The sequence below is a fragment of the Martes martes genome (assembly GCF_963455335.1).
Source record: "Martes martes genome assembly, chromosome: 1".
Lineage (NCBI taxonomy): Eukaryota > Metazoa > Chordata > Mammalia > Carnivora > Mustelidae > Martes > Martes martes.
Window position 1 is genome coordinate 158,709,600 of NC_137888.1, and position 23,090 is coordinate 158,732,689.

General features: G+C 53.3%; 1 protein-coding gene across 1 annotated transcript in view; it reads right to left on the reverse strand.

Moving 5' to 3' along the window:
- Window positions 1–23,090, reverse strand: part of UROC1 (urocanate hydratase 1) — a 42,226-nt gene continuing 19,136 nt past the window's right edge. The window contains exons 10-20 of the mRNA XM_080798451.1: window positions 22,827–22,889; window positions 22,346–22,525; window positions 21,941–22,038; window positions 21,062–21,134; window positions 19,284–19,402; window positions 17,648–17,718; window positions 14,489–14,587; window positions 12,201–12,300; window positions 9,052–9,133; window positions 2,754–2,853; window positions 1–1,975 (exon numbers count right to left, since the gene is read on the reverse strand). Of these exons, the coding sequence (XP_080654577.1) occupies window positions 1,835–1,975; window positions 2,754–2,853; window positions 9,052–9,133; window positions 12,201–12,300; window positions 14,489–14,587; window positions 17,648–17,718; window positions 19,284–19,402; window positions 21,062–21,134; window positions 21,941–22,038; window positions 22,346–22,525; window positions 22,827–22,889 (1,126 nt within the window). The 3' untranslated portion in view covers window positions 1–1,834. The remainder of the gene's footprint in view (window positions 1,976–2,753; window positions 2,854–9,051; window positions 9,134–12,200; window positions 12,301–14,488; window positions 14,588–17,647; window positions 17,719–19,283; window positions 19,403–21,061; window positions 21,135–21,940; window positions 22,039–22,345; window positions 22,526–22,826; window positions 22,890–23,090) is intronic.

A 23,090-nucleotide genomic window follows, 5' to 3' on the forward strand; every position in this document is an offset into this window, starting at 1 on the left:
TCAGAGTCTTGGCATTTCATTTCTAAAACCTAATTAATTACAAAGGAAAGGGGGAGTGTTGTCCCATCACTGTGTTGTACACCTGCAACTACTACTGAAACATTGTGCATCAACTATATTTCAATTTTAAACAAAGGAAAGGGGATGTCTCATTGGTTGCTAAGGACAGGGAAGCAGTCTGCCAGTTCCCCTGCCCCCTCAACCCCATCTCCCAGGCCTGGTCCCACAGCAGGGTGAGGCCATGGTCTGCCCTGGATTAGAGGGAGGAGCTAGAAGTCCCCTCCCCAAAGGGGCTTGTTCTGAAGAAGGCAAAAGGTTTGGTTTGGGTCCCCCAGTGTGACCCAAATAAGACAAATGTCCTCATTGCCATCAGAGGGTCGTGCTGTCTTTAGGGGTTTTTCTCCCCACTCTCTCCCAACCCCCCATCCCACTGCTACTTTGTTTCCTCCTCCTACCTTGGTCTCCGCTCAAGGAGCTAGGTGGTTACATGGGGAAAGACTCACACCCAAATCCTGCAGCACCCCAGAGGACAGGGGCAGTAGGCAACCAGGAGTTGAGGCAATAGGCAGAAGGGAGCCCTAAAAGTAGGGGAATCCTTAAAAAAAAGAGGGTGCCTTCTTCAAAAGGAAGGCCTGGAAAAGCATGACCACATAACTCCCTTTGTCTGGACGCTTTGAATCTGAGCCTGGGCTATGGGTCCAGCCGCTGCAGGGATCAGAGATCTGGAGGAGGGGTGCAGGAATACAGCCTCAGGCCCAGCAGGGCTCCTGCAGGACACCTGGTTGCAAACAGGGTTCTGGAGTGGACCTCCCTCTAAAGGGACTGGGCTGCATTTTCTTTTCTTTTCTTTTCTTTTTTTTTTTTTAAGATTTTATTCATTTATTTGACAGAGAGAGGGAGAGAGATCACAAGTAGGCAGAGAGGCAGGCAGAGAGAGAAGGGGAAGCACGCTCCCCGCTGAGAGCCTGACTGGGGGCAGGGCGGGGTGGGGGGGCTCGATCCCAGGACCCTGGGATCATGACCTGAGCTGAAGGCAGAGGCTTAACCCACTGAGCCACCCAGGCGTCCCTGGGCTGCATTTTCTTGCACTCCATGCTGTGCCAGCAGTCGGGGACTCCCCTCCTCTCTCCTTTTTCTCACAAAATACCACCGTCCCTTTAGGGCAGGACCCTGTCTGCCCCCATCCCACCAGCCCACAGCCATCCTGCTTGTGACACCTTACATGGCTTCTTTCTTTCCTAACCCTTTATTGCCCTGTCTTACTCCCTGGACCCTCAAACCCAGCGCCTGGCCGTGTTCCTTTGGGCCCATGGCTGGAGGCACCAAGGGGCAAAAAGTACATCACAGACAGCTAGACAGGCCAGCAGATGGAAAGCTATCTGGATGCGTGGATGGAAGGTGGACAGGAGGCAGAATGACTGATAAAAACCTGGCCAAAGGAAACCCTGGCCCCTTGGTAGGAGAAGGAGAGGCAGGGGTTTTGAAGGGACTTCGTTAATACTCAGTATTTGTGGCATGCACAGCCCCCAAAAGTTCCTGGAGTCTACTCTGTGGCGAGCTAGAGGACTGGGCCCTGGACCAGACTTTCATGCCCTCTCAGGGTTCCCAGAGGTCAGGGGCAAACACTCCCATTTCTTCCGGCCTGAGCTGGTTTGTTTGTAAATGGTGGATGGTCCCGTGCTATGCCCTCCAGGTAGTCGTGAGGCCAAGGGAGGGTTTGTGTGGGAAGCTGCTAACCCACAGACAAAGGTGTGCAGTGACAGGTGTGCTGTGGCTGTGGGGGTGAGGACAGGGATCAAGAGGGCGAGGAAGCAAGGCCGGCTCTCGGGCCCCCTCATGGCTGCAGGGCCTGCTGGAGCATGCACTCGTCTGCCACCTCATGCGGGAGCGTCACCACCAAGCCCTTGTTGTCCTGCATCGTCTGGCAGATGATCTCGTAGGCCTTCCGGTTCCCAGACCAACAGCGCCGAGCCACCTGCGGTGGGGGATGGGGGGAGAGGGCAGCCGTTGGTGCCAACACCAGCTTCCCAGCAGGGCCTTCTGTACACACCGCAGCCGGGCTGCAAATCCCCGCCCTCGTCCCCTTCGGGGTCCCTCTGTGCTGTGCGTGGGGCCAGCAGTCTTGGACGTCTATCCCATTCCCACCTCTAGCTCAGAACCCCCTCTCTCTTGGCCGGACTATGTATTCAGCCCCCTCCCTGATCTGAAACCCAGCCTAACCCATGTCCAAGTATCCAGGAACCGCCCTCCCTAAGGGAATCCACATCCATCCCAGTTCTGCCCCAGAAGCTTCCTCCAGTCTGTTTCCTTCTCTCCACCTCAGGCCTTAGGGCTTCCCCGCCCTCCCTGCTGCCACGCTTGCCTCCCCTCATCCTTCCCCTCACAGCTTCGTGGCCCTCACCATCCCCTCTACTGGTTAGCGCCCTCCAGAGGCCCCGCCATCCCCACTCTCATGCTCACCCCCTCACCTGACTCCAGCTGCCTGGGTCCTTGCACGCTGAGCCCCTCCCCATCCCCCTTATACCTGCCCGCACACACCCTCCCCATGACCGCCTGGCCGCCTTGTGCTCACCACCTCTTCTCTTGGCCTGTGATGGGGTCGTGGGGAGGGAGGACACCCCCCCAGCTCCAGCAGGGCCACAGGGGCACGTGCATAGACAGAGAGATGAGAGAGCGAGCAGAGCAGTGAGAGCTGCTCGGCCTGACAGAACTGTCCCCAGAGAAGGCCCCAGAAAGGACTGGATGTGACTTACTCCATTGGAGACATCCCAGCTGAGCATCATCCTGGCCTTCTGCTCAGCCTCCTGGGTCCCGTCCAGCACGAGGCCAAACCCTCCATTGATCACCTCACCCCTGTAAGAGGCAAAGACGTTCCCAGGCCACTCTCCAGGCCTGCCCCTGCCTGGAGTGGACAGAAGCGCACGCACACTTGGGGAACCCTTTGGAAGCCTTGGCTCGTGGAGGCAGGGTGGCCCCTGCAGCCTGGAGCCTGTGTCCTCTCCCCAGCCTCAGGGATGCAGGAACCACTGGGCTCCACACTCCCCACTTGCACCTCCATGCTTTACTCCGTGCACCCCACACTCACACTCAGGACCCTCGACCATGTCACCTCCCCGCATGACCTCCTTCTCTGAGGTTCTGAGAGCATTCCATATCCCATACTTCCCTGGGGGGCTCCTGGGCTGCTCAGTTCAACGGTCATTCTCCCTGATTTCTCTTGATGCTCGTCCTTTCCTTTGCGTCCTCTTTCAGCTTTAGGTGCATTTTGGGGTCCTGATAACCTGATCTGAAGACCAAGTTCCTTTATTTTCCATATCTCTCATTTTCTAACGACCAGATTTCTCTGGGCTCTTTTTGGACTCCCTCCCCTCGCAGACGTGATACGGTCATGTGTTCATTCATTTCTGTAGTAGGTGTCATGGGGATCTCAATGAAGCATGTCAGTGCAGTCTGACTTTCCTCATGTGTGCCAGCGACTGTGGGCATCCTCTCCTTCCCGGCACCCCTGGATCTCTATCCTCACCCTTAGCATCATGAACAAGGCCTGGCTGCCCTTCCTGCTGAGAGCATCACTATACCCCTCCCACCCCCTTCCATTACGAACATAGGAAATGCCCCACCTCTTGTTGGCACCTGCCAAGGCCTTACTGCCCAACACAAACCCCTGGGAACACAGCATCTGGTCTTTCAGTCCCTGCTCCCAGAGAATTTGCTCTTCCTCCTTCCTGCACCCAAAAGAGGCACCTAGCTTCTCTAGTCTCAGATCCTTCAGGCCTTACCTGCTTCTCTGCCCCATTTGGGCTCTACGGACAATTTCAGCCAGTTCCCACCAAGAAGGTGAGGAGCCCACTGCTGCAGGAGCCAGCTGTGCTCCCCACTCCCGACGTGAGAGTGGAGCACCTCTGTGAACGGGCAGCGGCCCCTGCCCTGCCCTCAGCCCATGTCCCAGAGCTGGGTGGCCCTGTGCCTGCCCCTGGGCTCCCATCACACCTCCCACCAGCCTCCAGGTGGATTCAAGGTCACCATCAGTCATCACCTATCAGGGACTGATGTTGGGTGACAGAAGGGAAAGCAGATGCCAGCCAGTGCTGCCGAGCAAGGACTTCAGTGTGTCCTTCGACCAGAGAGGGATTTTTGGAGATGAGAACTTCATTTTCTGTTTTGGGAGCCTGTAGCCCAGACTGCTAGAGAGCAAAGCTGCTCAGCTCCATGCTACCTCAGCAAACCTTGCCCACGCATCACGCACACGGAGCCCGGGAAGATAGGACCATAAAGGCAGCACCACCATCGCAGAGCACGGGAGCTGCTCATAGATGGAGCTGCGACAACTAACTGTCCCACTGAGAAAAACAGAAATAGAGCCCTATGTCACACAAATAAAAACTGGTGCCAGGTGTGCTAAAGAAGGAAAAATTCAAAATTAGATAGTAACTAAAGAAAGTTTAGGAGCATGCATTTTCTTAAGTTGGGAAGGAGGAGGAATGTCTTCTAAAGCAATGTTTAAAAAATGAAGGGCCCTTGGGGTGCCTGGATGGCTTGTCAGTTAAGCATCAGACTCTTAGTACCGGCTCAGGTCATGGTCTTGGGCTTGTGAGACCCCGTATCACCCACGCTGATCGGGGAGTCTGCTTGGGATTCTGGAATTCTCTCCTTTCCTTTTCCCTCTCCCATCCACTCTGTCCCTTTCCCCTCTCCCCGCATGCTTTCTCTTTCTCTCTCTCTCTAAAATAAATAAAATCTTAAAAAAAAAGAGAGAGAGAATAAGAAGTCACTGGATAAAGATAAAACTCCCTTTGAAGAGAGGCCTACATGGGCGACCCTTCTAGAAAGCCCGGCTGTGGGGGACATGGTTAGCTCACAGCCTCCAGCAATAACTCCTTAGGGTCTTTCTCAGGGCAGAGACAGAGCACTAATATGGCGAGGGCCTGCCCATTTCTACCCTAAGTGGGTCCTTTGATGGCCTTCTTGGGCCCAGAATCTGCCCCCCACCACCGCTAGGCGGCAAGGCTGGCGGATGTGCGTGGAGACTGAGGGCGCCCTCGCTCCTGCTCCCCCTTCCTTTCTCAGGTGGTCTTCCCAGTAAGCCTTTTACACACTCTACCTCCACCTCAGCTTCTGCCTCCTGGAAAACCCAACCAGCACAGACACTATAGACGACGTTCAAACACAAGGGACGTGCACCCAAGACCAGCATCCTATGTCTAGAATAGAACAAGAACAACCAGTCTGTAAGAAAAATCGCACAACCCAAAACAAAAACTGGAAGCAAGCAAGTCAAATCAAAACAAGGATTTGTCACTCCTTGCCCACCAGTCTGGCAAATCCCATGCGGTAACACCCAGAGTGCTGAGGTTATGCAAACTGGAACCTTTATACAGGGAAATGCGACCGCAGCTACTAAAGTTCAAAACACCCACAGTTTTCACCTCCAATCCCAAACAGCACACATCTGGTAAGGTTAAGGTTTATCGGAGGCATGCCACTCGCTGGCCCTGCTCTGGTCCCCTTACAGGTAGCTCTCGGGGTAAGGTGGGCACATGCATTCGGGCCAGGCCTCCTGCAAATGGAGCTCATTTTGAAACCCAGGCAAAGTTATTTTTCCACCTAGGTAGCAGCTATTTCTTACAGGGGACTGTCGTGGTGATCAGGCGAGCTAGCATGTCAGTCTAGAAGGCCTCGTACCTGTTGCACACGATACTCTGAGCGTTAGCCATTCACTATTTAATCTTCACCACCAGCTTATAAAGCCATTGCTATTACGAGGAGTATTTTGTCAATGAGAAATGAAGTTCAACAAGCTTAACTCGTGCAGAAAAGTCAACTTCAGAATCCATGCTGTCAATTGTGCCACGAAACTCTACATCGAAGATACCCTGCTGCCCTGGGGGTGGGGGCCGAGGAGATTTATGTACATGGAGGGCAAGAACGTTACAAGTCCTCAGACCGATCCTCGGGCCAGCAGAAGCCACATCACCTGGAATCCAGATGCACAACTGCTGGCAGTGATGTTTAGTGACTGGCTGGTGGCCACACCCTCCCTGTAAGGACAGGAGATGAGACCTGTGTTTACCCAGCAGACCAACCAGCCTAAAACCAGAGACTGACTGCTGACCCCTCCTGCTCTGCAGCCCATGGTCCAAAGGTCCCTGTTCACACACTGGGCTGTGGGCACCCTCTGGAAACACCAGCAGACAGCAAGGACCACTGGACAGAGAGCATGAGCACAGACTCCAAGCAAGCAACCAGAAAGAGGGGCTCCACGGAGGCAGAGAAAGAGGAAGATGACACACAGTTAAGGTGGACTGTCCTGGAAACAGAAGTGCTCCGTAACAGGGGGACAGCGGATGATGTAACAACTGAAAGCAGGGGCGCCTGGGTGGCTCTGATGGTGGAGCGGCTGCTTTCGGCTCAGGTCATGATCTCAGGGTCCTGGGATCCAGCCCCACGTTGGGTTCCCTGCTCAGCAGGGAGCCTGCCTCTCCCTCTCCCGCTGCCCCTCCCCCCTGTTCCCGCTTGCTCTCTCTCTCTCTCTGCCAAATAAATAAATGCTGAAAACATATTAAGAAATAGCAGAGAGGGGCACCTGGGTGGCTCAGTGGGTTAAGCCTCTGCCTTCGGCTCAGGTCATGATCTCACAGTCCTGGGATCGAGCCCCGCATCAGGCTCTCTGCTCGGCAGGGAGCCTATTTCCCCCCCTCTCTCTGCCTGCCTCTCTGCCTGCTTGTGATCTCTCTCTGCCAAATAAATAAATGCTGAAAGCATATTAAGAAATAGCAGAGAAAGCTTATAACTCAAAAATGGATTTGTGTAGAACAAAGAAAAAAAATGAGCTGACGAGTTGAAAGTGATTTCCTCCCGGAACAGGAATGGTTGAAGTGCAGATTTTTTCTCCTGCTGATTTTGCAGTAAGCCTCGCAGGGGCACCTGACGGATTGGGTTATGTGCAGTCCTGTCTGCAGAGCCTAGGGGCAGCCAGAGGGTGGGAGCAACTTGGGAATCAGCAGGGAGCGTTCCCTCTCTTGGGAACTCCCCATGCAGGGGTCCTGCCCCGAAGCCCTCAAGTCAGGATGCTTTCCTGGGCCGGCTCTGCTCTGATCCCTCTTGCCCCCTGTGGCTCAGCTGGCAATGACAGGTGGATCCTGGGAGATGACCGGTCTAGATTCGAATCCTGGCTCCACCACCAGCTCTGTGGCCTTGAGCGTGTTACTCAACCTTATTCTCGTCACCTCCAGCACCAATTCAGCATCTAGTGACAAAATACCAGGTACCCCTCCACCAGGCACTCTCTGTCCTGGTTTTATCCAGCCTGTGTATCGGAAAGAACACACGCGCCCGTCACATTTTCCATTAATTAGAGCCGCCTGACTGGGCTACGGCTCGGAATTCCGGCCTCCAAGCCAGCGCGGCGGAATGCTCTGGGAAGCTCAGTGCTGAAGGACTTGGCTGCGGAGGGCAAGGCCAGGCTCCCTCTGGCCAGACCGGGCTCTGAGGTCTGTTCGGAGCCGGCCGGCCAGGGAGCGGCCTTCCTCTCTGAAGCCGCAGCGCTCCCTGCTGGCCCAGAGAGCCAGAGCCCAGATTTGCCAGCTTCCCAGGCTGGGAAGAGGGGACAGCTGGGACAGCTGGAGGTCACTAAGTTTCCGCATCTGTAAAATGTGTTTTCTTCTACGATTAGGTGAGAGAGTAGATTCAAAAAGTTTAGCAAATGCTTGCCACACCATCCTTGTACAATAAACATTAGTTATTCATTATTCTTTGTGGATGTGATATTGTGATTTATAATGACTTATATATTTGGTCTTCATCCGATTTGTAGCACAGAGCTCCTAAAATTTGGAATTTTTTAAGCGTTGAGAGTGGTTAAAGTCTCTTTTCTTATGTGAATGAGGTGACTTTTGGATTGCATTTAAAGAATGAGGGGGGTTGCTAGTTTCCAGCGGAACCAACCATATCATTACAGGATTGGAACTTTCAGTCCCAACCGCCAGACTTCCAGTGAAAGGAGAGGGGCTGGAGGTTGAATCTGGGGTCAATGATTTAGTCAGTCATGCCTAAATAATGAAGCCTCCATTAATACCTAAAAGGACAAGTTTGGAGAGTCCTAGATTGGGGAACCAGAGCACGCCCACGTGCCACAGTGCTAGGCCCCAAACTCTGCAAGGACAGAAACTCCTTTGCTCCGGGAACTCTCCCTCTGTATCTCTTCAGCTGGCTATTCACTTCTACCCATTGATGTCCTCTGTAATAAATTGGTAATCTAGGGAGTATACCGGTTTCCTGAGTTCTATGAGCTGCTCAAGCACATTAATGGAACCCAGGGAGGCTACTGTGTGAACCTCTGATTTGTAGCACACCAGTAAGATGCACAGATGACAACCCAGACTTATGATCGGCATCTGGGGTGGTGGCATCCTTGTGGGACTGAGCCCTTACCCTATGGGATCTGGTACTGTCTCTGAGCAGTGTCAGAATTGAGTTGAGTGGTGGACACCCATTTGGGTGTCAAAGAATTGCCTGGTGGTATGGGAAAGCCCCACATATTAGAACTAGGGGTGCACAATAACAGCAGACCTCTTCACGATGGAATTGCCACTGTCAGCTGGAATAAGACCCATCTGCAAACCCCAATTCCCTCATGACACAGACTGGAAACAGGCCTGGCAGGGCAGAGCTGTGAGCCAGGGACCCAGGAGCCCAGAATCCAGGTCTCCCGCCTCCCAGCCCAGCTGCCCAGGACACACATCAGTGAAGAAGGCCTGGGCTAGGACAGCACTGAGAATTCCTGAGAAAACATCTGGGAAAGCAAAGGGAAAATGGACAGGATAAGGGTAGGGACGGTTCTTACAGCCTTTGTGTCCAGTGTGACAGCTAAGACCCTGAAAGGTAGAGTGGCTCAGCCATGTGCTGTGATTTCTTGCTCACATGAGGAACACATCACAGCAAAGCCCTTAGCAGAAGGAGCTCAGGGGAGGCAGGGCCCAGGACCCTCGAGGGAACTCCTGAGACCTCGACACCAGCCCACACCCACAGCACCCAGTTCTCCAAAAACCTTACCAGCCGACACCCCCGCCATTGTGAAGAGCGACCCAGGTGGCACCGCGAAAGGCATCTCCCACGAAGTTCTGCACAGCCATGTCTGCGGAAACAGAGGCCATGCCCCGTTATTCCCTGAATGCCGTGGGCTAGGGGCCAGGCCAGGCTCTGACCCCGGCGACAATGGGCTGAGTAGGGCCTAAAGGACAGATTCTAGAAACAGCCACAATGTATGTTTGCAGAGCCACGCAAAGCTGGAGTACTGACAAGTGCCCAAGTACCCACTGTTAGCCTGTACAGTTACGCCCTCCAGCGCTGAAGGCCAGATAAAGTACTCCAGAAGCAGAAAGAACAAAAGAATTAAAGGGATGGTGGTACTGATTTTAGCCTATAGATGCAGAGAGCCAAGAGAGTCACTCCCACCCTTAAAACGAAACAAAAACAAATAAGTCAATCGGAGAAAGACAACTATCATATGATCTCCCTGATATGAGGAAGTGGAGATGCAACGTGGGAGGTTTGGGGGGTAGGAAAAGAATAAATGAAACAAGATGGGATCTGGAGGGAGACAAACCATAAGAGACTCTTAATCTCACAAACAAACCGAGGGTTGCTGGGGGGAGGGGAGGTAGGGAGGGGGTGGTGGGATTATGGACATTAGGGAGGGTATGTGCTATGGTGAGTGCTGTGAAGTGTGTAAACCTGGCGATTCACAGACCTGTACCCCTGGGGATAAAAATACATTATATGTTTATTTAAAAATTTAATAAAAAAAAGAAACAAAAACAACAACAAAAAATAAGTGACTACAAATTAGTGATTGTCCTTGACCCCATCAGAGAACGGAGGTCCCAGGGCAACCAACTCATTACAATCTGGGGAGAGAGAGGCCCTTGCACAGACAATCTGGTCACCTTACATGTATGTCTAACAAATTGCTAAAGGACAAGCATGAGCTTGCCTGAAACCTTGAGGCCTCTGGGACACAGATATAAGAAGGTGTACGTGTTCTAGCAGGCTCTTCTTCCCAAAACCCAGCTGGGTGTTCCCAGAGGAGATCAGGGAGAATTCTAAGAACACTCTCCTTCTTATACTGGGTTGTGAAATGCAAGAAGCACAGCCCTAAAACCTGATAAAGGCCGGGAAACATTGTCCTCTAGGACCTCCTTAGATGTCCCGGCCCAGCCACATCTTGGCTTTAGCTCACCAGATCTGATTTCAGACTTCCAGCCTGCAGAACCATGAGAGAACACATCTGTGTTGTGTTAAGCCGTTAAGTTTGTGGTACCTTGTTACAGTGGCCACAGGTATGAATATAAACTATATTAATATCAGAGAATTTCAGAGCAAGGAATATTATTCGGGACAAAGAGAAACATGACACAACGATAAAGATGTCAGTTCTCCAAGAAGACATCAGACACTGAAACGAGTGTGCACCTAACAGCATAGGTTTAAAATACTTGGAGCAAAGATGCTGAAGACCCTAAAGGAGAAACAGACAAATCCGCAAACACCAGTGGAGACTTCACCACTCTCCCTCTGTGTAATTTACATAATAATTAGGCAGAAAATCAATAAGGATACAGATGACTAGAACTGCATTATCAACCAACCTGACCTAACTGACATCTGTAGGATCCACCAAATAACACAGAACATATGTTCTTCTCAAGTGCACCAGGATAGACCATCTTCTGGCCACCAAACAACCTTAACAATTTTAAAAGAACAGAACAAATATAAAGTAAGTCCTCAGACCATAATGGAATTAAACCTGAAGTCGGTAACAAAGGTATCTGAAAAATCTCCTAAAACTTGGAAATTTAAAAAGGTACTTCTAGCGGTGCCAGGGTGGCTCAGTCAGTGAAGCTTCCTACTCTTGATTTCAGCTCAGGTCATGATCTCAGGGTCATGAGATTGAGCCCTGTTTCGAGCTCCGCACTAAACATGGAGCCTGCTAAAGATTCTCTCTCTCTCTCTCTCTCTCTCTCTCTCTGTGCCCTTTTCCCCCTGGACTCACACATTCTCTCTCTAAAAAAAAAATTTAATTAATTAAAAAAGATACTTCAAGTAACCAATGGATCCAAGAGAAAGTCTTACGGGAAATTAAAAAATATCTTGAACTGAATGAAAATGAAAATATATAGAAATTCGCAGGATGCAGCTAAAGCAGTGTTTAAAAGGAAATTAGAACATTAAATACCTCTATTAGGAAAAAAAGAAGTTTCAATTCAGTAACCTCAGCTTCTGCCTTGTGAAGCCAGAGAAAGAAGAGCAAATCAAACCCAAAGCCAGTAGAAGGAAGGACATACTAAAGATTAGAGCAGAAATCAATTAATTTGGAAGCAAAAAAGCAATAGAAAAAAAAATGAAAGAAACTAGAAGCTTCTTTTTGGGGGAAGAGCAACAAATTTGATAAATTTCCAGCCAGACTGATCAAGAAGAAAGAAAAAATACACAAATGACCGATATCAAGAATGACAAAGGAGACATGACAACTGACCCCACAGACATCAGAAAGATAAACATAAGAATACAACTCTATACCTATAAATTTGATAACTTACATGAAATATATCAACTCCTTGAAAAAAGGGATACAAATAGGGTTCCTGAGTGTCTACCTCCTTTCCTTGAGATCCCATCCGCAATGGAAGGAACCCCCGAGTACTGGGAATGAACAAGCTATGCCAGGACTAGAACCCACCAGCCTCTGTGGTGATTGTAATTGTAGTAGGTTTAGAAGCAGAACAGATAACCTCATTGAATGCCAGCTGCAGGGCACCAACCTAAAGCCACACACATATTAATTCATCTCATTCTTCACAACGAACCTCTGAAGTAGGTACTATGGTTATTTCCATCTTACACATAAGGAAATTGAGGATCGGAGACTAGAAGTGTCTTGCTGAGGACCATCTAGCAAGTGACAGGGTCAGGAACACACCTGAGTCTACAGCTTCCAACTGTCCCATTTTGCCTGACACTAGCCCAGTTTAAAACCAGAAATCCCAGATCCCAAAAACCCCCGTGTGCTGGGCTGGTCACCCTATGCCAGAACCTTTTTTTGCATCATTATGACTGACTGAAATGAATCAATTGATTTTTAAGCAAAATCAAATCCAACATAAAAACAATTAAAAAAAATTTTTTTTTGTCTTTCTCACCTGCGCAGAAGGCAGAGCCATCGTAAATGTTGGAGGTCTCCCTAAAGGGGCTGTCCGTGCCACTCACATCATGGTGGTCTCGGCTCAGGACCACCGGCGCCTGCAGCGGGGAAGGAAATGAGATGTCGGCAAACAGTGTCTACCATAGCTGCCTGGCACACGCCGGAAGCCCTCCAGATCGCTCCCCCTGGAAATAAACCTTCCTCAACAAGAGGAAGCATAGATGTTTCTGATGGCTTCCTGCAGCTACCAACAGATTCATTCCACAGATTGGGTGCTTTCTATACGTGCAGGCCACCCACGTGTTATGTCCGTGTTGGCTCACTGGGTATTCTCAACCACTCTCACCAGATAGGTATGCCTGTTACCATGCCTGTTTTATAGACAGGAAAACTGAGGTCCAGTGAGAAGAAGAAACTTGCCCAAAGACATAGAGCTGGTGAGTGGACAGGTTGGGATTTAAATCCATACACAGTATACTAGAATCTGGGCTTTCCCCTGAGTCTACGCTCTAAGGAAAGGGGCAGACAGATAGCCCAGGGGTGCCGAGTGGATGCTTCCTTTCTGGGCCTTGGTTTTCCGGACAAGGAAATCACCAAGATCCTTTCTGTGCTGCCATTCTCTGGGAGGACACAGACTTTTCACATGGTGAAAGCACAGGGGGTTTAATTTTTCAAATGCATGTGTTGGCAATTCTTCCTGTTCCCGAAAGATCTCAGGCTGCTTGGGAGTCTGTGACATGCTGCCAGGAGGTCGGCAACTCTGCACCCCAATGACAGAATACCGTGCAGCCCTGATGGTTGAGTGGGGTCATGGCTAAGGACAGGCCAACCAGGCTCCCTTGTGCCAGGCACGGGTGGTTCCATTACAAAAAAAGTTCTAACTGGAAAAATTAAGTGGTAGAGGTGAAGGGGCTGGGGCAAAGGGGCACATCCATGCCCACAAGCATGGGGTGAGTGCGAGTGTGACCCAGACACACCTTCCACTTGGCTGTCCTCAGGAGGAGGAAGGCCGTGGAGCTGCAACAAGCTAGCTCTTCCCAGCACCAACCCAAGATCTTTCCTGAGTGTCTTACAAAGGAACTACGGCTAGCCCTATGAGTTTTGGTCTTCCCAGCCCTCTCCAGTGGTCGTAGAATTGCAGAGGCCCCCTGCGTAAGAGGAGGTGTCTTGCTGAAAGGGAGACTCCCCGTTGCTCTGAATTAAGAGGTCCTCTTCTCCTTTCCCTGAACGGGCCGAGCTCGCTCTTCACATTGCTCTGAACTGCCACCCCCAGAGATTCTAGCACCTTCCAGATAGCTCTCAGTTCTACAGCCGTTAACTCAGAAGACCTGTTTTGACCCCCCTGCCTAAAGCCACCACTCATCCCCAACCCTTCAAGCCCTCCCTGCCACTGCTACCCCATTACCCACACCCCATCACCACCATTCACCTTCTTCTCCTGTTCATCACCATCTGATGTTCCCTCTGAACTTACTCCTTTATCCTGCATCATCAGTTTCCCTTCCCTAGTGCGTGGATGAGGACGGGACCCTGTCTAGTTTGTTCTCTGCCACGGGGTCCCCAGTCCTTTAGAACAAGCCTGGCATGGAAGAGGTGCCCAATCAAGCATGTGGAATGAATGATAAAGACGCCCTGCTCTCTGTGCTAACTGGCCAACCACAGCCTGGACATGAGTGTGCCTAGAGAGAGGTCCTGGCGGAGCGGCCCCAGCCCTCCTCCTAGGATGCTGAGCTCTGGCAGTGCTCCCTGAGATGGGCTAGGGCTGTTGTCCCTGCCACCACCACAACCACCCACCAGGACAGGCATCACGTTCATCCGTCTGATTTCCCTTTCACAGCTGATTATTAATACTGGCACTCCCAAACCCAGGGTCACTAGCAAGAGCTCTGCGGAACGGCCTTCCAAATAGGTGTCCCAGAGCTCCATGTCCTCCATGGTGGGCTGCTGACTGGGAGGAAAATGGGGGAAAGCTAGGAACGTTTGTCATGGTTTATAAAAAGATAATTCAAAAAGAAGGTAATTCAAGAAAGAGGACTAGCTCAATCCTCACACCTAGGCTTTGGGGTTAACAGAAAATGGCACCTGAGGCTCAGAGACAGCACCTGACTTACCCAAGGTCACACAGCAGGAACCACATCAGAGGCTGGCTTTGAGGACAGGCCTCCTCACTCCTGGTCCCCAGTTATCTGCCCCCCAACCTGACACAAACACAGCCTCCGGACCATGCCAGCGCTGACAGCAAGGAGACGAGGGGAGGCCTCCAGCCTGCAGCCCAGGATGTATCACCTTGATCTCCCCACGGGCGATGGCTTGGTTGAAGGCCACAGCGATGGCCACACGGCCTTTCTGGTCTGAATACAGGATCCTCGCCTGGGACCCCACTACCTGCGGGGAAAAGGTAGAGACGAGGCACTTTGGTGACCTAGTGACGTGCAGGCAGCGACTTGGGTGACAGGTCCACCAGCAGCCAGATAGTCCCCTCGAGGCAGGATGTGGAGCACCCCGAGGTGTGGGATAGCTCTTCAGTCTGTGGGCCTGAGGCGGGCTCTCACGTCCAGCCCCCCCATGCCACCACGCTGGCCCTCTGCATGTCCACACACAGTCGGGGCCCCCAGATGCCCCTCTGTGATCCAGCACCTCATGGCTTAACCCCATGAGGGGTCTCTGAAACCCTGACCTGTCCATCTCTAGGGGTGTTACCTATTAGGAGTATGCCCCGGCTTGAGTCCTCTCAATAAAAAGAATACGAACACCACCTAAGGCAATTTCAGTTTGTGCCCAGCACCGCCGCAATTTCTCTGCACACCGTCGCTCACTGGTGCGTTTGTGAGGAAGGTGCTGGGGTCCTCATCCTCAGGTCCACTTTACAGATGAAAAAACTGGGGCGCAGAGGCTGAGCCACCTGCCCATGGCCACCGGAGCCATAGGTGGCATGGCCAGGGGCCTGTGGACTGAAACACCGGGAGCAGCCCCTCTGGAGGGTGAGACAGGTCACTCCCACAAAACGGAAGCGGCCGCAAGTGAAAACGAACAGTGGTTCTCAAGCAGGGGCAAAGCCTGGAGACACATTTGGGTGCTGCTGGCATGGGCATGCAACATGACCCCCGGCCCCGATAGACTCATCCAGCCCCCAGGCACCCGCACTGATATTTGAGGCAGCTGGCGGTAGTTCTTGTTCACAGCAGCATTATTCACAACAGCTAAAATGTGGAAGCACGCCAGGTGTCCACTGATGGATGAATGCACAAGCAAAATAGATACACTCTGTGCAGACAGTGGAATATTACTCAGCCTTGAAAAGGAAGGGAATTCTGACACACGCTGCAGTGTGGATGAACCTTGAGCACATCATGTTGAGTGAAAGAAGCCAGTCCCAAAAGAACCAGTCCTGCACGATCCCACTCACATGAAGTCCCTAGAGCAGTCAAATACACAGAGACTGAAAGTAGGGTGGTGGTTGCCAGGGGCTGGGGGGGGCGGAAATGGGGGTTCGTGTTGAATGGGGGTGGGGTTTCAGCTTGGGGAGATGAAGAAGTCTGGAAACAGATGGTGGTGATCATTGCACGCAATGTAAGGGTACACAAAGCCACTGAGTTGCACCTTAAAAATGGTTAAAATGGAAAACTTTATGGTAATGTATATATTGCCACAACTGAAAAAAAAAATGATTTGGCCCAAACATCAGTTGTGCTGAGACTGAGAAACTCTGGATTCTCCAAAGAGGATGTAGGTGTTTCCCTCAGCTGCCCAGCCACTCGTCCTGGAATGGGGTGGAAGGTTCAGGAGTGGGTGCCGGAGGGAGCCGCAGCCCTGACCCTGAGCTGGAAAACAGCTCCGTCCGGGCCGCGGCGCCGGCCAGCACAGTGAGCTGAACCGCTTCTCCCTCGCATGTGGCTTGCTAAAGGCCTTACTAGACTCCCACCAGCTGCCTCAGAGCCCTGTGGGAAGGACTATACTAGAAATCAGCACTGCAGAGATTTTCAGATGTCTTGGATCCAGAAAAAAAAAAAAAATCAAGGAGGAATGGGCATAGGATTGCCAGCTCCATCAAGAGTATACCTTAAAAGAAACTCAATTAAAATGTTAAAAAAAGGATGGCCTTCTGCGATCACCATCTTTCCCTAAGGCAAAGAGCAATGTGAAATAAGTATGGAGAACACAACCTCCAGAAAACTTCAACTCAAACACAGAAGAGACAGTCTCGCTTCTCTATCACCCTTGTAGCAGCATCCAGAGGGCCATTCCCCATGGCCCTCACCTCCCAACATCCCCTCAGCCCCTTCCTGCTCTGTGGGAGCCCTTCCCTCAAGGCCAGGTCCTTGTCTTCTCCAGGCCACCTCCAGACTGGCCCTGCACATTTCTGCTCCTGCCCCAACATCCCCACAGCCCAGATTCTCAAGTCCAACGGTGGGGTGGTCCTCTCAGATTCTGAGCAGTCACAGAGACCACTGTTGACACGGGGCTTGTGGCTGAAACACGCATGCCAACCACTGGCCAAGGAGGAGTCTGGGTGGGTAGTGTTAGGCCCCAGGAGCCCAGGACGCAGGGACAGTGCTCAAGGGAGTCCCCCTCTGGCCCTAGGACCTCCAGACCAGGAACACACTAGTCTGGACATGTGTCCACCAGGCAGAATCTGGCCATCGAGGTCTGTGGCCAAAGGCATGTGAGCCAGATGCTCGTGTTTCATTTGTCCCCAGTACACTAGGCCTGCTGCTGCCTTAGGGCCTGTGCTTCGGCTGGTCCTGTGCCTCCCTGACTGTCTCAGGGCAGCTCCCCCCATCCCCCAAACTCCCAGCCTTCAGACCCAAACTCACAACTCAGCTCCATACTTACTATGTTCTCCATACTTATTGTATACTCCATACTCAGAGACACCTTTCTGACCAGTCTGTATAAAGCAGCCCCCACCCAGCATCACTTTGATCCATGTTCACGTGCATGTAAGCAGACATGAGGCAGTGGCATGCCTCTCTGCTCAGCCCTGGCCCCAGCCATGCCTCTTGCACAGACTGTCCCAGAGGGCCTGCTCCAAGTATGCGCACCACCACAGCTCGGGCATGCATACGGTCACTGGCATCTCAGTGCGCAGCTGAGATGGGAAGCTCAGAGAGACTAAGCCACGCACCCCAGGTCACACAGAGGAAAAGCCAGGAGGCCTGACTCAAGAGAGCTACTTGTGGAGTAACTGGGTGAGCAATGACCTAACTGACCCTGACCACTGCCCCAGGGCCCCAGGGCACCATTTGAAAGGCACCAGGCTTCTTTATCCGGAGGCCTGCTGGATGAGGCGGCCGCCGCTGCCTCCTACGAGGCCAAGGACGCTGCCACCTAAGCAGTCTCACAGGGTATGTTGGCACCATCTTGGGGCTCATATATATCCGCCCCCCACCTCCGGGAGGGCAGTCCAGAGGCCCACCCCTGCTTCCCACCAGGCCAAGCCCTCACCAGCCGGTGCTTGGCGGCCTCCCGGATCCAGCGGATGTTGTCCATATACTGCAGCTTCACAGCCGGGTTCACTGCAGGGAGAGAGCAAGGTGTCACAGGGCCCAGGGGCCCCTGGTCTGTGGGGCTCAGGCAGGGGCCCTCCCTCTGGCAAGTGCTCAGCACAGCAGACATCTGTTCTGCAAGCATAACGGAGCCCAGACACGGGGTCAGGAAGCTCCCATCCTCAGTACCCCACCAGGCCATCTGAATTCTGGAATCAGTAATGCCAATAGTCACATGGATTAACACACAGACGTGTGCAACCCCCTGCCTAATACGTTCATTCCCTCAGCAAACATTTATTGAGTCCTCAGTGCAAGCCAGGGGCTGTGCCAGGCACTGGGAACAGAGACTGCTGCACGCCAGGGAGGAAATAAAAGTGTGGTGAGGTACTTATTGCGGGTGGGGGGGGGGGTGTCAGGGGAACCAAAGGCGTCTTTGCAGAGGTAATGGTCAAGCTACCTCCTAAATGCTAAGAAGGAACTAGCGAACAAAGATCTGAGGGAACAGTGCTCTAGGCAGAGGAAACAGCAAATGCAAAGGCCCTGAGGTAGAACAAAGCTTGGCCTATCTCAGTAAGACAGGCCAGTAGGGTAAAGTGTGGAGGGTGAGCTGGAGTCAGAAGGTAGCTGTGTTCCTCGGGAATTTTTTAAAAACTCACACTTTTAAAATTTTTTATTAAAAATGAAGGCAATGCTCACAAGTCATCACTGCCAAATTACTTTACTACCTTTTGCCAGGTTCTGTGCTCTTGAGGTTACGTGTCTGGGGAGAGCTGGCTGCCGCCCCACGTGCAGCCCCGCTGGAAACCAGAGTATTTACACCGCGGCGGCAGCAGGGGCAACAGCTCGGGGCTTCCTCCGGGAGGGCGCTTTGGTGAACACCCACCAACCTGCCTGCTCCCCCAGCACCTGGAGGCGTCTGGCCGGATTGCTAAGAGCGCGGGGCTGCTTCCTGCCCGGCCCAGGAGACCTTACCCGGGCCCCCCGCCCCACCCCCGGCTCCTCCCGCACAGGTGCCCGCCCGCCCTGCATCCGGGTGACCTGGGCCTGCCCCCACCCCACCGGGCCTGGAACGGTCCCTGGGGACTGGAAAGGAGCCGCCGAGGCTGAAGGAGCCGCACAGACGACTGGCGAGAAGGTGCCCGGGACCTGCAGAAAAGCTGCGGAGAACGGGGCGTGGGAGCTGGGGCGGCTGAGGAAGTTCCATGAATTGTCCCCTCCTCTCCACGCGTAAGCGGCGCGTCCAGTCCACCACACGTAAAGGGACTGCGGTTAAGCAAGGGGCGGGGCAGGTGGTCGGGGGAGGCTCAACCGCCGCCGTCCGCGCGGGCAGGCAGAGCCGCGCCGTGTGCGGGGGAAGCCGCTGGCCAGCGCCGGGCCCTGACGCGGGGAAGCCAAGCGGGGCACAGCAGAACGGTGCAAGAATCAGAGCACCGTGGACGGGCGCGACCTCGAGGCACCTGCTCTCGCGCCTGCGGGGCGGGGGCGGCAGGCTGGGGATGAGCGGAGAAGGGGGCTGCGCCAAGGGGGTGGGCTGCCGCCGGAGCCGCTGCTGGGCCACCTGCCTGCCAGCGTCGCCCGTCCTACAGCCTCACCTCCACCAGCAATGGCCTCCAGCACGCACGTGGCCAGCTCGTCGGTGACTGCCAGGTCCTGGGGGTCCCCTGACGTGCACACCCAGCGGAAAGGCCCAAATCCCAGAGAGAATATGTCCCTGCAAAGACAAAATGCCCCCTAGCCTTGGGGCTCCCCAGCCTGGCTGCACCCACTGATGAGGGCGGCCCCGTGAACCAGGAGGGAAGGCCTGCAGGTGCCCCAGGACTGAGAGGGGGTGAAGGTCATGTGCTGGCCGGGGGATGTGTTGGGGCGCGGATGTGGGCACACAGGGAAGTTATCCAGTGTCGGGAATTGTTGCTGGAAGCCCCTGAGCCACTAACTGGACAGCAAGTTTAGAAGCCTCCAGGTCCCCTCTCCCGCTCAGCCACCGCCCCGCCCCGCCCCGTCAGCCTCTCTCCCCTGTTCCCTCCTCCCTCTCACCTCCCTTCCCCCAGTCCCTTCAGTCTCCCTTCCCTCAGTGTTTGCGCCTCCCTCTCAGCCTCTCCCTTCCCTATGGTCCCCTCCCCACTCAGCCCCCCTGACGTAGGAAACAAAGGCAGAAGGAAAACGGTTAAATTTCCTTACTGCCTACAGCCCGCTGATAAGTCCTTGAAACAGGCAGAGTGACATTCTTCTAGGGACCCAACTGCCTCCACGTTAATACTTGGCTAAGGGCAAAAGACAATCCTAGCCCAACCACTCATCCCCCAAGGATCCTGTAAGTCTACTTTAACATATAAAAACTCCTTTGGAAATTTCCTTTATCTCTATCCTCTAAGATACATGTTGACAATCACCCCCCCCCCAAGCATATGGCCCACCGATATACATCTGAAGGGTTTTATTAGACAGTAATAAATTTATTAGACAGTAATAAATTATCTTTTCCCAACAACAGTTAGCCGCCTCAAGGTCCTGGAAACCTTGCTTCCAGAATTCCTTAGACTTTTGCTATCCCCTAACCCCCACCCAACTTGAAAGTACATAATGCACCACTCTTCATGACACTGATGACACTGATGCTCTTTCTGCCCGTGGGTCCTGTCCCCATGCTTTAATAAAACCAACTTTTTGCATCAAAGATGTCCCTAGAAATATTTCTTGGCCATTGGCTTCCAACCCTAACATCTTTCCTACATCATTCCCCCCTCCCCATCAGCCCCTCTGCCCTCAGTGTTACCCCTCTCCCCTCAGTGTTTCCCCTCCCTCTGGTTCTCTGTCCCTCCTCTTAAATCTGCATCATTTCTTGCTGCAGGAGCAGGGAGCTGGGACACAAACAGGCAGAAATTCCTTTATAGTGTTGTTACAAAGACAACCTGAAAATCAATGAGCTAAATCGAAGTAGTTGGAGCAACATTAAATGGGGGGCTTGACCAGGTTTCCCTTAGGCGAACTGACCTTCCTAGGTGGGCTCTAGGCCCCTGGCCTCACCTGTCCCCTGAGTCCACCCTCCTCTCTGGACAGCCCCCTGCTGTATGTAGCTTGGCAGTGTGGCTCCCTGAGCCTCTGCTTCCTCACCCACAGTGAACCCGAGAAGGAGACCATCACCTTTCTTCCCTCCCTCCCTCTCTGGTCCCATCTTGTGGGCAAATGGGCTGGTGAACCTTCCAGAAGCATCCTGAGGCCTCCCATCCCTGTCCCTGTATTGCTGGGTTTGACCCTGAGGCCTCCCACTCAGCCAGATCTCCCTTGGGTTATCTCCTGTTTCTCCCTACCTGAGGACTTTCCCAACCTGAGTCTCTAGGACCCAGAGGCTGGAAGTGACCCCATCACTTACCCCATGATGTGCTGGACATACGAGGGGTAGCGGAATTCCGTCTTGCTGGCACCTTTCTTCTCCACGTCAGCTCCTGTGGGCAGAGCAGCCAGCGGAACAGAATCAGCCGGAGGGTCTGAGGGCTGGGCCACACCACCCGGAGGCGAGGAGTCATGCCACTCTGCTCTCCGGAGGGGGATTTAAACGGAGGCGGGGCAAAGACTATAGCAAGTCTGCCCTTGCTGTGGGGCTGGGCGGGGGCATGTCCACATTGCCCTCACGTGCCAGGTCCTTCGGTGCCCCCAAAGGCCCACCAGAACTTTCGAACTCCAGGAGGGGACCTGGTGCAGGGACAGGGCTGGGAGGGCCACCTTCCTCTGTGTAGTTTTGTATCATCTGAACTTTACCTTCCAGCATGAGCCACCTGTTCTACAGAGAAGTTTCCCACAGACATTAGGGAGGGCACATGATGGGATGAGCACAAGGTATTATATAAGACTGATGAATCACTCACCTCTACCTCTGACACTAACAATACACTGTATGCTAATAAATTGAATTTACATTTTTAAAAAATAATTTCCTTCTCAGAAAAGTTAAGCTGTATCCCCCCCACTGGAGCTTCCATCCAAGCGTCCTACCAACTCTTTGTGGTACTTGATGTTCTTAAGACAAATGGAAAAACCGAGGCCCAGAGGCCAAGGACCTGGTGGGACCAGCTCCCAGAAGGCCCCAGGCAAGGGCACAGTGAAAGCTGCCTGCCGTGCCCCTCTTCCCCCCGGGCACCTGCCAGATCCACTCCTGGCCAGTGAGAAGGGAGAGTGCCCAGTGCCAGGGTCTTGGCCCCTCCCAGCCTGCGGAGACTGGGGGCCCCCTCACCTCGCCTTTGTTGTGTCTCACCTGCTCTTTGGGCCTCCAAGAGGAAGGCATTGCCATAGTCCCAAAAGAAGAAGTTCTCCTTGGCCAGTCTGTTGATGGCTGAGACTTGCCTCCTCAGGCTGCAAGAGCCCAGTGGTTCATGGTCAGCCCTGTCCCCCATGAGGTTCTGAGAGCAGGCTCTCTGTGCCTCACCCCTGTCACCCCTCCACCGCACCCCACGGGGCTCAGCCAGCTCTGCTGTTTCCTTCCCATCAGACAGAGGAGGAAACAGATTCAGAGAGGTTAAAGTTCTTGGCTAAGGCCCCACAGTTGGCCCCTGGAGAACCAGGCAGAGGCCAAAGTCAACCAGTGCAAAAGCTCCTGCCAGCTGTGTGCACCCCTCTCCCCCTACCACACATACCCAGAGTAGCCCTGGGACCTCATCACCTTTCCTGGACCAGGCCCTTAAATGCAGCAGGGTCAGAGGCCATTAGGCTCTGGGCCTCTGCGAAGCCCAGCTGCACAGGGTAGTAACCACCATTGAATGGGTTGTGGCAGGACGTCTGGTCTGATCCCAGGTCCACCAAGAGCTCCCCCGTTGTGTCCAATTCGTGGACCAGGCGCTCCCTGGGGAAAACAAGGGGTGATCAGTGTGGGATGGCATCCACCCAGGGCAGGGGTAAGCATGCCCTGGGGCCTGAGTTCACAGGCCTGCTGGGAGGAGATTGCCCTCCTCTCTCAAAGGCACATCTGCAGGAAACCTGCTATGAGCTCAGGCCAGGGTCTGGGCCTTGAAAACTGGGAGCTTAAGCTGAGTACATTTTAGAAGCTTTGTGTCCGGGGAGCTCATGGCCACCATCAGTACCTTGTCTGGAGGGGGAGGTTCACCCAGGGTCCCCCAGGCTGCCAACTCCCATCCCCCACTCACCAAAGATCCACCACATTGCCATGGTAACCAAGACTGAGCACCTCCTTCCTTTTCCTTGCTTCCCTAGAAGGGCACAAGAGCAGAGCAGATGGCCTATCGCACCTGCCCGCAGATGCCCACCCCCACCAACACCAAGCTCGCGAGAATGCAGGAGAGCCTGGAGGTCACAGAGAGCACTGTGTGTGTCAGCATCCAGCCCGAGGTGCAGCGACCTCTGAGGCGTGTCTTCTGAGGACACGGAACTGTAACAGCAGACTTGAATGC